General features: G+C 41.7%; 1 protein-coding gene across 2 annotated transcripts in view; it reads left to right on the top strand.

Moving 5' to 3' along the window:
* LOC129859215 (guanine nucleotide-binding protein G(olf) subunit alpha-like) overlaps window positions 1-13,264 on the top strand; it is a 62,779-nt gene that overhangs the window by 26,121 nt on the left and 23,394 nt on the right. For both annotated transcript variants that reach the window (XM_055928702.1, XM_055928703.1), the window contains exon 5: window positions 4,810-4,907. In XM_055928702.1, the coding sequence (XP_055784677.1) occupies window positions 4,810-4,907 (98 nt within the window). The remainder of the gene's footprint in view (window positions 1-4,809; window positions 4,908-13,264) is intronic.

The following is a 13,264-nucleotide window of genomic DNA, read 5'->3' as shown; positions in this document are numbered from 1 at the left end:
CATCCCTGTAAGTGAGCATTTCCATCCACCTGATGTGTGTGACATATCAAGAAGCTGATTAAACAACATGATCATTACACAGGTGCACCTTGTGCTGGGGACAATAAAGGAGACTCTAAAATGTGTTACACAACACAATGCCACAGATGTCTCACGTTTTGAGGGAGCGCACAATTGGCATGGTGACTGCAGGAATGTCCATCAGAGCTGTTGCCAGAGAATTGAATGTTTATTTCTCTACCAATGTCGTTTTAGAGAATTTGACAGTATGTCCAACCGGCATCTTAACCACAGACAACGTGTAACCATTCCAGCCATGACATCCACATATAACTTCTTCTACTGTGGGATTGTCTGAGACCAGTCACCCGGACGGCTGATAAAACTGAGGAGTATTTCTGTTTGTAATAAAGCCTTTTTGTGGGGAAAAAGTAATTTTGATTGGCTGGGCCTGGCTCCCATTTGGGTGGGCCCAGCCAATTGTTGCATTTATAAATATATAAATATATATAATATATATAAATATATATATATATAAATATATATAAATTGTTGCATTTATATTTTGTGCGATTCGTTTTGATTAGAGAACGAATCGATGCGATATGATTTGATGCACTATCATTTGTTGCATAAACACATTTTCCATTGTACATTAACATCTGTGGCTGATGGAGCTCATGAGCTGTGCCTCTCTGAGCTGGGTCTGTCTGAGCTGACCTCTCTCTCTGTGTGTGTGTGTCTATGGTGTATGTACTATGTAGGCAACTGATCTGAGCTATAAGGTAGACTAGGGATCTACCAACCCACTACCAATAAGATTAGGGCAATGTTTTTTTGTCCCACGTACTTTGGTTCTGAAATCACCATCACCCACTAATATGTAAATATTTATTGTTTACAAATTAGCTAAGACATATGAATATATAGCACAACTTTGGATTTCACCCCCCCATCTCAAAATCCAATTGTTTTGACCATTTGGAAGTTGTAATGAAGTGATCTTCTACTCTCTCCCTTCGGCCATGCAGTGTGCCCTTGCAAAAGTGATTGTGTTCCCCATTAGGAAATTATAAGCTTTACCTTGTACAGTATATCTAAAAATAGCATATACACTGATTTTGTTTAAAGAAAAACTACCAAAACTATTGCCTATGGTAAACCTGAACAATCAAAATAAAATCTGTTGAAAGCCCCGATCAGCAGGTATAGCCAGATGAGAGTTGTCGCCGGTAGCTTACCTTTATTACGGTAAAACAACGTTTTCAACGGCACATAGATAATAATAACCTAGCAAATAAATAGGTTGTCACTCAACTAATAAAGCCTAATATCACGCAAGCCATTTTGTGGTGCCTCACAGATGTGCAAGCTCAGGAACAGGCTGCCCATTCTGTTCAGCCTGCGAAGCTGGGCACACTGCGCAGTTTGACTAGGCTACTGAACAGTACACATTGCCTGGGGTTGTTCAGCCTGCGAAGCTGGGCACACTGCGCAGTTTGACTAGGCTACTGAACAGTACTAATTGCCTTGGGTTGTTCAGCCTGCGAAGCTGGGCACACTGCGCAGTTTGACTAGGCTACTGAACAGTACTAATTGCCTTGGGTTGTTCAGCCTGCGAAGCTGGGCACACTGCGCAGTTTGACTAGGCTACTGAACAGTACACATTGCCTGGGGTTGTTCAGCCTGCGAAGCTGGGCACACTGCGCAGTTTGACTAGGCTACTGAACAGTACACATTGCCTGGGGTTGTTCAGCCTGCGAAGCTGGGCACACTGCGCAGTTTGACTAGGCTACTGAACAGTACACATTGCCTGGGGTTGTTCAGCCTGCGAAGCTGGGCACACTGCGCAGTTTGACTAGGCTACTGAACAGTACTAATTGCCTTGGGTTGTTCAGCATGCAGAATTACTTGTAGATTAATGACTGTCAACAGTTACATGCAGTTCGACACTAAAGGAGAGAAAGCATCAGTTGTCACAAAATAAGATTTAAAACAAAAACATTTGGGACGATAGAAAGAATGTAATGAGGGAAAAATTCAAGTGAATTGCATGCTACATTTGGATCGGTTTGGGGGCTGCGGACCGATGCACTTGTAACTTTAAATATTTGAATTGGGAAAACAATGTTGTATCCCTAGTAGATAGCAGATACATGGTCAATACTTCGCAGTGGTTCAGTGCAGACTGTTTAGCAGAATCGTGAACAAGGCTGGATCAAACTTTGCTCAAGCCCTTGTTGCATCGGCGTTAGCGACTTTAGCAGGCCTTGACATTAGCACTTGTCCGGGTCAATTAAAACAAATTGTTGGACAAGCAGATTATATATATTTAAGTTGTCTGAATGGACAAGTAAAAAAAAAAACATCACAATATATCAAAAATGTCTCTACCCCAGGCAGAATTGGATCAAAGTGCGATGTGTTCAAATCAAATTCTATTAGTTAAATGCGCCGAATACAACAGGTGTAATGCTTACTTACGCGCCCCTAACCAACAATGCAGTTTAAAAAAATTACGGATAAGAATAAGAGATAAAAGTAACAAGTAATTAAAGAGCAGCAGTACAATAGCGAGACTATATACAGGGTGGTACCGATACAGAGGGGGGGGGGGGGGCACTGCAAATAGTCTGGGGAGCTATTTGACTAGATGTTCAGGATTCTTATGGTTTGGGGTTAGAAGCTGTTTAGAAGCCTCTTGGACCTAGACTTGGCGCTCCGGTACCGCTTGCCGTGCGGTAGCAGAGAGAACAGTCTATGACTAGGGTGGCTGGAGTCTTTGACAATTTTTAGGGCCTTCCTCTGACACCGCCTGGTATAGAGGTCCTGGATGGCAGGAAGCTTGGCCCCAGTGATGTACTGGGCCTTTCGCATTTTTCTGTTCTATCCTGCCGGTACATCGTATAACCAGCCAGCTGTATGTTGATATTGTCATCATTCAGCCACGACTCCATGAAGCATAAGATGTTACAGTTTTTAATGTCCCGTTGGTAGTTTAATTTTCCTCATAACTCGTCGATTTTATTCTCCAAAGATTGCACGTTTGCTAGCAGATTGGAGGGAAGTGGGGGTTTATTCAATCACCTATGAATTCTCAGATAGCAGCCCGACCTCCGGCCCCTCTTTCTCCGCCTCCTCTTCACGCATATCACGGGGATCGGGGCCTGTTCCCGAGGAAGCAGTGTATCCTTCGTGTCGGGCTCGTCAGTCGTGAAAGGAAAAAAAGGATTCTCTAGTCTGCTGAGTAATCGCAGTCCTGATGTCTAGAAGTTATTTTCGGTCATAAGAGATGGTAGTGGCAACATTATGTACAAAATAAGTAAAAAAGTGAGTTGCAGATAAACAAACAAAAACAATCGGCTGGGGGTACGTAAAACGTCTGCATTCTCCGACGCCATTTGTCCTCCCAATCTTTGCAGAGCGCATCGCAGTAGAATTTATTGTAGGCCTTCATTGACAGGCACGAGCAGTCTTTCAATCATGCAGTCGCGTTCAATCATGAACTCGTGACATACATTTTTGAGATCAAAGCGAGCCACGTGTGCACATTTGTTGATATTCATTGCTAGTTAGTGAGTTATTTGCCCAGTTATAACACATTTTAGGTCAGCAATGAAAATCCTGGAAAAGTCATGGTGTTGGCATCAACTGCGTACGTGCCAGTGGGCTGTTGCCGGGGAGGGGGAGAGAGTTGATGAAACCAATGCTTCATACTCTGGTTGTAAAACCGTCTCTCAAAATTGGGTGTTGAGAATTATTGGGACAAATGATCTTGTTGGGACAAGTAACTTTCGAAAGTGAATAATCTGTCCTACCTTGTTCGATGGACAAGTAGATAAAAAAAAGTTGATGTCAAGCCCTGTTTAGCATTTGAGTTTGTTTTGAGTGTCTGTTGCCATTTGTTTGCCTGTGTTGTGGTTATTATGTGATGACCCCGCCGGGGGACTAATTATTGTATACCCATCACTCGACTCTCTCTAAGGAACGAGCCTCTGTTTCTCAGAACCTCCCTCTCTCCTCTGTTCGTCTTCCTGCCTCCAATCATCCCTCCCTTCTCCCTCCCTCCCTCTTTCCTATCGGTATACTTCTGAGGCAGAAGACAGCGAACAATGTGTTTGTGTTGTGTCCAAAAAAGCGTTTTGGATTTTAGCGCTGGTTTGTCCCTAAAAGTTCAGCATTATATTGTCTTGTCGTTCTCAGTTTGGATATTAAAAGTTCATCTTTATACAGTATGTCTCTCTGGCTCTCTAAAAGCCACCAATATCATGTGAGATTAGCCCTGTCCTCATATGATACAAGTTCCCTTCCCAACCTCCTCCACCACACACCTTCTGTCCTTACAAACCATAGACTGCTTCTCCACTCACTAGCCCCTCATTGAATTGGTAATTATGGGGATGCTCTTTTTCCGCGAGCGGTATCATTTTACCCCCCTTTTTCTTGTTTTTGTGTTCACGCTGTGAATGGATCAGACGTTTTCCACCTTAGTTTTATTTATTTCATCCCTTATGACCAATCTTTTCACGTGGTGCAACACGTGAATAATGTATAATGGAAGACACTTGTGATCATCTAACCTGCTGCTACAGAGGGCACTTACATGAAATGTACTTTAATCTATCATGCAAATATACATGGAACTCAAAGTGATGATAAGTTGGCTCTCTTGTCCAAAAGAAAATCCCCTGTTGAAGACACTCTGCTTTGACAACACAGGTTTCTCCCTGGGCTGTTACGTGTCTCTCCTCCTCCTAACCCTGTCCCTCTCTGTTCTTCCCTCTTTTATTTTCATTCGTGGAAAAACAGGAGTTCTTCGAACATGCCAAGCAGCTCTGGGACGATGAAGGCGTGAAGGCGTGCTTCGAGCGCTCCAACGAGTACCAGCTCATCGACTGCGCACAGTAGTGAGTAACCCCCCCATCCCTCGTGCCCTCCCTTTCTCCCATCTCATCCTTCTTTCTCCATCCATCCATCCCTCCTTGCCTCTTTCATCCTCCATCCCAATCATTCTCCCCCCGTCCTCATCCTATCTCCCCTCTCTCTTGTCCCTGTGGACTCCCCATCTCTCCACTGACGTTGCATGCAAACTATTTGAATTTTATTCTACATAGTGCAACTTCAATTAAGCCGGTCCAATTGTGTTATGGGTGAGAATATCCATTGTGTGCATGAGTGTTACTCAAGCATCCTCTTTAATGAAAGCTGGGTCCTTACAGATGTAGTAACTTAATTTGAGCTAGTTTTCTTCAGCAGGAAAATAATCCTGCAGCAACAGGAAATGTGGATTATAATTGATGGATCTTTTTGTAGGGGTTGATACATATTTAGTAAGGGAAAGTTTTCCACGTTGATCCAATTAAGATCCTACAGCTGTAGAAGAGTTCTGCAGTTTCCATCCAATCACAGTCCTGGTTGCTTTCTCAGCCAATGACATGTCTCCGTTGACTCTCCTCTTGTGTCCTGGGCCCTCACGGCATTCTGATTTGGCCTTTTAGACCTCACATAAGCACCCAAGTCCTCAGAGGTGCTCCTTAGGGATTTAATGGAGCATGATGCTTTAGGCGTTTGTGTCAGTGTGTGTTTGGGCGCGTGTGTGTATACAGTACCAGTCAAAAGTTTGGACACACTTACTAATTTCAGGGTTTTTCTTTATTTGACTATTTTCTACATTGTAGAATAAGACATCAAAACTATGAAATAACATAGATGGAATCATGTAGTAACCAAAAAAGTGTTAAACAAATCAAAATAGATTTTATATTTGAGATTCTTCAAAGTAGCCACCCTTTGCCTTGATGACAGATTTGCACACTCTTGGCATTCTCTCAACCAGCTTCATGAGGTAGTCACCTGGAATGCATTTCAATTAACAGGTGTGCCTTAAGTTAATTCGTCGGATTTCTTTCCTTCTCAATACGTTTGAGCCAATCAGTTGTGTTGTGGGAAGATAGCCCTATTTGGTAAAAGACCAAGTCCATATTATGGCAAAAACAGCTCAAATAAGTAAAGAGAAACAACAGTCCGTCATTACTTTGACTGACCTTCATGTCTTAATCTGGTACATGTCTTCCAGTGACCTGTCACAAAAACCATCAAGCGCTACGATGAAACTGGTTCTCGTGAGGACCGCCACAGGAAAGGAAGACCCAGAGTTACCTCTGTTGCAGAGGATAAGTTCATTAGAGTTACCAGCCTCAGAAATTGCAGCCCAAATAAATGCTTCACCGAGTTCAAGTAACAGACACATCTCAACATCAACTGTTCAGAGGAGACTGCGTGAATCAGGCCTTCATGGTCGAATTGCTGCAAAGAAACCACTACAGCATTCTGCAGCGGATGCACCATCCCATTTGGTTTGCGCTTAGTGGGACTATCATTTGTTTTTCAACAGAACAATGCCCCAATACACACGCCCATGCTGTGTAAGGGCTATTTGACCAAGAATGAGAGTGATGGAGTGCTGCATCAGATGACCTGGCCTCCACAATCACCCGACCTGGTTTGGGATGAGTTGGACCGCAGAGTGAAGGAAAAGCAGCCAACAAGTGCTCAGCATGTGTGGGAACTCCTTCAAGATTGTTGGAAAAGCATTCCATGTGAAGCTGGTTGAGAGAATGCCAAGAGTGTGCAAAGCTATCATCAAGGCAAAGGGTGACTACTTTTGAATAATCAAAATATAAAATATCTTTTGATTTATTTAAAAAAAGAAATAGGTTACTACATGATTCCATATGTGTTATTTCATAGTTTTGATGGCTGTACTATTATTCTACAATGTAGAAAATGGTACAAATAAAGAAAAACCCTTGAATGAGTAGGTGTGTCCAAACTGTTGACTGGTACTATATGTGTGTACAATTTTTTGTGTGCACTTCGCAGAACCCGACCCCTTATTTGGTCTTTATTTGACCCTCATTAATAAACATACCATTTCCATAGGCGACGGTACAGCCCATTATGCAACATACATATTATGCAACATACATGTTGTTGATGTGCTTGAATGAGAAGCACTCCTTTGTTTAGGAAAAGCGCTACGGACGCCACTTGGCTTACCGCGGTCTAGTCTCTGTTTGTGCTCCCCTCTTCGCTGTGAAGCAGTGTATTATACCCCTGGCAAATACTGTGACTGTGAAATACACACAAGTTGTCCTCTTCTAATCTCCAGTCATTCTGTACATGGCAGCGGGTTGTGTCGAGTGGAGTGAAATATGTGACGTCAGAACCCCTTTTTGTTCCTCTCCCAGGAAGTCACCCATTATGCTGAGGCTTACTGAAGGCAGACACACACCCATCTGAGTGTTTGCTCTGGCTGAGTGTGTGTGTGTGTGTGTCTGTGTGTGCGCACGCACATATCGCTCAATGCCATGACGCACAGTAGCTCCACTGTATCCATGTTCAACTGCTCACCGGCTATCTCGTTTCCATTGACACCCATTGGGCTAGGAGGAGGAAACTGCCATCTGTGAGGGCCCAGAACTGATGGTTAGCGCTAAGTTAGCACAAGCTGGCATTTCAACCTCCTGTTCCTGTCCATTTAGCCGTAGCTAGTATGATAACGTGTTTCTTCTAGTCCGCTCACTTTGTTTAGCTTTAAAGGTAGATTTAGCAATATCACATCATTATACTGAAGTCAAATCTGGCAAGACTGCCACTATTGGCTGTTTTAAAATCTGTTGTTGATGACTGTAAGCAAGAAGTCGCCCTTCTGTTTTGATTGTCATATTGCTGAGTCTTTAAGTTGTGATCATCCAGTGGTAGCTGGTTCAGAACACATATTGATCTAGGCAGCCAGCATAGCCTACCCTCTTCTCTGTGCTGCATTTAGCCTGTGTAGTATCCAGGATGGCTCCATGGTGCTATTCTTAAGTCCTCCAATGACCTATGTAAAGCAGTGGAAAATGCTCAGTAGTCAGTGTCCAGTAGCACCCCCTTTTCCACTTAGCCTTTTCACTTAGCCGCTGCTATCTCTCAACCCCAATTTAAACTCTAAATGATTATGGGCAGATAGACAAGTCGGCAGGTCCAAGTGCTTGTGTCAAAGAGGAGGCCCATATTGACATTCCACAATCCTATAAGCCAATCAATACCGACTGTACATTGTACATTTAGACTGTACATAGTGCATCTAGGGTTTTTCTGGGAGGTGGGGGAGATCCGTTTTCTGTTTCATTTAAATTGATTTCAATGTTCTGTTCCGTTGTACAGTTCGGAGCTGTTGGGCCGTGCATTGATGCATCGTTGTGTGCCTTTGAAAAGCCCATAAATGTCATGGAATGGCTAGTTTGTTTCATTCCACTTTGTTTATCCATTGGAGTGTTGTCAGGAGATTGCCTCAACTTGTTGAAGTGTCTTGTTTAGTAACAATAGTGTTACGTATTTACTTTACTTCCTGCTTATATCAATCCCAAAAAACGGTCAGTTTGTAGGCGTATCACACTGCATTGAAACTACAGTGACCTAAATGCCATGTACAAAACGACCAATCAACTGATATAGGGGGGCAGGCCAACATTTTGACGACTTGCCAACAACTATACCAAAGATGATATTTTTCTAGTTTTCTATATAATTTGTGAGCACACTGTACCGTAGCTTGAAGGCTAGCATCTAGACACACTGCCGTTTGTGTACCATTGAGTTTATCCATTAGCTTGCTGTATATTTCAGTAACTGATATCATACAAGCACAAGTACACAGAGGGTCCTCTTCCTCTGTCTCTGGTAATGTTAGCTTCAGGCTAGTCGATTACTTTATCCTAATATACAAAACTCTGAGATTTAAGCTCGTCGAAATGGACCCCGTCTGTGACTTCAGGTTTGAATTTACATAAAAACAACCTTGCACAATAGTTACTGTAAGAAAAAGAAATAAGAATTGGCATATGTAGAATTAAGACTTTTGTGCTTAATGACACATTGAATTCCTGACACTCACTGAACGTCTTAACTTTTGTTTTATGCTTTTCATCTTTTATTGTGCTCTTTTACTTTTTATTGTAGACATCTTGCATATTCACACTGTTAATTAGTGGTGGCAACTATGTACATTCTATGCATGGACTTGGTGGTGTGGGGTGGCCCTGCGGGCTGTGTTGCATAACTGGACTTGCTTATGGACTATTGCTGATCTATGGATTGGTGTGAGAGAAGTCTCCATGATAATGTGAAAATGTCATGTGTGTCTGAACCTTGTTTTTCCTAAATAAAAACATAATTTCCACAACAACATGTATACAAATATACACATAGCAACCGTATGTTGTACTCTCAAAACTACACAGCAACTCCCCTTGAGTATGTCACTGATGCTCAAGTAGTCATGCATTTAATAGCTACCATCACCACAATAGCAACAGCATCGCCATCTCAAAAACATTAGCATTAGCACGATAAATGTTAGCGTTAGCCTAGCACGCTAAAGCTGTCTGCGCTAGCTGCATATCCTGGTTTGTGTGCTCAGTGGGCAGTAGGAAGCAGAGGACACTGTTGATGTTGCAGGCTGATAAGGCCTTAATATAGTCCTGTGGGAGCACAATAGGAATCCTGTTCTAACTGGCCTGTTCTGTTCCTAGCTGGGGAGAGCATTGGGCATACACAAATGCACGCTCTCGCTCGCTGTCTCTTTCTTTCTGTCCTCTCTCGCTTTTTTTCTGTCCTCTCGCTTTTTTTCTGTCCTCTCGCTTTCTTTCTGTCGCTCGCTCTCCCGGCTAGCCTAGTTAATCTAGTTGGTCCTATGTGGAGATTGTTTTTCCTTGCTTAAACCAGGTTGGTATAAGGCCTTTAGTTGAGTTAAGGTTTCTGTCTCAGCTGTATTTCACCCTTAATTCTGGTAATCCAGTGAGTTTGGTATGAACTTTGGCTAAACACGTATAGCCTACATTGTACAAAAGAAAAATATCAAAACACAGTTTTGAGATTTGAACTTCAGATCAAGAATTGTTTTTGTTGAAGTGGGTGCGATTGCTTGTTTTCTCAATGAACTCAGGAATATCAGGTTTCCTATGCAAATATTTGCCATACAAGGCAGGGTCGGAATAGTCCCAGTAAGCAAAATGACTTTGAAAATACGTATTTTACAGACGTTGAAGTTGGGTTCGATTTCAGTTCTGAATTAAAGGTATTTTCTGTATTTTTTTAAATACATATTTTACAGGACGTTGAAAAAGCATCTTATCCGGATGTTAAAAAATACGTATTTCTCTGACATTTTTGGTTTTGAATGAAAGTTGAAAATAAGTAATTTATAGACGTCTATGATTGGACCAAATCAAGGCTGGTCTAGACCGGACAAAATCTGAACCAAACATAAACGGACCAAAAACAAATATCCGTGGATGTGGATATCAAAGCCGGTCCTGAGCTGCACCAAAAATATGTCCAAAAGGCATTGGTCTGTGCTTACTGAGGTGTAGCCTACAGTGTTGCCTGAAATAGAATTTTAGGAATGCCCATATATCTACTGTATGTGGTAAGCCTACCGGTTGTAAAACACCAAAAAGCGACTTCTGGACAGGACCAAAAAAAAAAGACGTCGGCTCGTGCTTACTGGGGTGTAGCCTACCATGTCGGACCGCAATATAATTTTATGAATGCCCATCCATGTGGTAGGCCCACCGTTTTTAAAACAGGCCATTGAATTGGCTTTATTAATCCTGATTCCTGTGACTAATCAATTTGGCAAAATAAGCTCTGAATATCATCTACCTAACTTTATCAGGAGTTATCACGAGCATATTTGTGTTATGTTTTTACACAGCAGGAAATGCAAGAGTATTTTCTTTTTCACTATGATCAGCTTGTCAAAAAATGTACAGATACAAACTTGAAACCACTGATCATGACAATGAGGTGAAAATTCTGGACAAAAGTTCATTGTCCATTCAACTTTGACCTGTCCTGTTTTTAAGATATGTTTGTTAAACATGACAGCACATTTTTTTATTTGATTGAGCGCCATTAAGGTTAGGCTATTTGATCAGAGAAACCTGCATGATGTAAAAAGTGTAATTCATACAATGTATCTCCAGCCTGTAGGCTACAGAAAAGGTCACATACTCTTTCTACCATATCCTAGATCTGCTACATGATATATGTTTGATCATCTTTTTTGGCGGAACATTGGCGGAGCGCTGCAGAGATCCCGAGTGGCGCAGCATCTCAGTGCTAGAGGCGTCACTACAGACCCTGGTTCGATTCCAGGCTGTATCACAACCGGTCGTGATTGGGAGTCCCATAGGGCGGTGCGCAATTGGCCCAGTGTCGCCCGAGTTAGGGTGTCATTGTAAATAAGAATGTATTCTTAACTGACTTGCCTAGTTTAATAAATAAAAAAAGATGCATCTCTCCAACAGCACCCTGGAGAGACTCGCTGGGAATAGACAAGCTAAATCATTTCCCCTCTGTCTTTGACAAAGTGGGCACTGCTTATCAAAGGCCGGCATCAGCGCTCACCTAAAAAGCCCACATGCCACTGGTTGAGAGAAATTGTCATAGGCAGAATTTTGTGAGGTTTATGTGTTGTTTGAGGTGCATCTTGGTCAGTATAGCTCAGAAAATGCCGCCCTTGTCAATCTGCCACCATAGACGGCCGCCTAATCCTACCTAATGAGCGGACCAGCCGTGATACAAGGGCTCCCTAGCATGTGCAATGCAGCCCAATTACTCAGTACAGTTGAATTCAATCACACTATGTCATTGTTCTACCATACTGTTCATGTGGTTCTGCCGTTGCACTGGACTTCTTCCAGATTATACAAAGAGGTGGCACTCACACACGTGTGTAGCCTACACACCGGAGGTCCTCTGTACAGTAGCTCGTTTGGTAGAGCATGGCACTTGCAATGCCAGGATAGTGGGTTTGATTCCTGGGACCACCCATACGCAAAAAGTGTATGTACACATTTCAAGTAAGTCACTATAGATAAAAGCATCTGCTAAATGGCATATTATATTATTGCACAGTGCCCTTATACTGCCTGACTTGTTTTAAAGACCATTGAGTTGCAGTTGCAGTAGTTGTTTTTAATTCTGATTGGACCATGGTGCTTGCAACAGCTGGCTCCTACATAGGCCACGTACTGGATATACAGTTAAATACATCAAAATGACCATATATCATGATAATACTGTTCATGACAAACTGTTCCCACCCCTCTTGTTGGTGGAGAGAATTTTGCAGTTTTAAAGCTAATTTTCTTGCAATTCTATACATTTTGCCATGTCTAATGTGTATTAATGTGAAATTTGAGTAACAAAAACAATTATATGGATTTAATATTTGTCCAATTATTGGGTATTTGCTCAACTCATAAGCATCAGAAATTGTCCTTATTTAGCATATCAAGATCCTGATATGGACCTCAGTCAGGAGCATATGTATTGTATGTGCTGAGAAAATATACTGTGTAGGCTGAGTGTCAGTGTCATTACGCATATAGGCCTATCTGGACATTGTATGCTCTCTATCTCAGGATACCTAATGAGTCAATATCCAGCCAGACCATGTATGATATCCAGACGGAATCCCCCAAAAGATTTGTGAATAATAAATATGGATTTTATTTTTGACAAATTATTGAGTGTGCTGAAAACTCAGAAATTATCCTTATTTTCAGCAGATCGAAAATCCTATCAAGATCCGGATATGGACCGCAGCCAAGAGAAGCATATCTGAAATCAAAATAGCTTCATATCTTGAATGTGCTGAGAAAACACATATGTGATGTATACAGTCAGTTTTTGTCAACATGAAGAGAGAAAATAGGATGTCACATATCTCAGGATATGGAATGAGTCAATATCCGGCCATTGGAAATGTCCATGTGTAATATTCTGAGTAATCCCAATATCATACAGTCCCTTCAGAAAGTATTCAAACCCCTTGACTTATTCAACATTTTGTTGTGTTACAGCCTGAATTCAAAATTGATTAAATATATATTGTGTTGTTGACATCTACACACAATACCCCATACTGACAGTGAAAACATGTTTTTAGAAATTTTTGCAACTGTTTTAATATGAAATACAGAAATATTTCATTTACATAAGTATTCAAATCCCTGAGTCAATACATGTTAGAATCACCAGTAGCAGCAATTTCAGCTTTGAGTCTTTCTGGGTAAGTCTGTAAGAGCTTTGCACACCTGGATTGCACAGTATTTGCACAATTCTATTTTCAAAATTGGTTGTTGAGCATTGCTAGACAGCCATTTTTTAGGTCTTACCATAGCTTTTCAAGAAAGATTTTGAGTCAAAC

Source organism: Salvelinus fontinalis, chromosome 7 (genome assembly GCF_029448725.1).
Source record: "Salvelinus fontinalis isolate EN_2023a chromosome 7, ASM2944872v1, whole genome shotgun sequence".
In the NCBI taxonomy this organism is placed as follows: domain Eukaryota; kingdom Metazoa; phylum Chordata; class Actinopteri; order Salmoniformes; family Salmonidae; genus Salvelinus; species Salvelinus fontinalis.
This window is presented reverse-complemented; position numbering and strand designations above follow the sequence as displayed.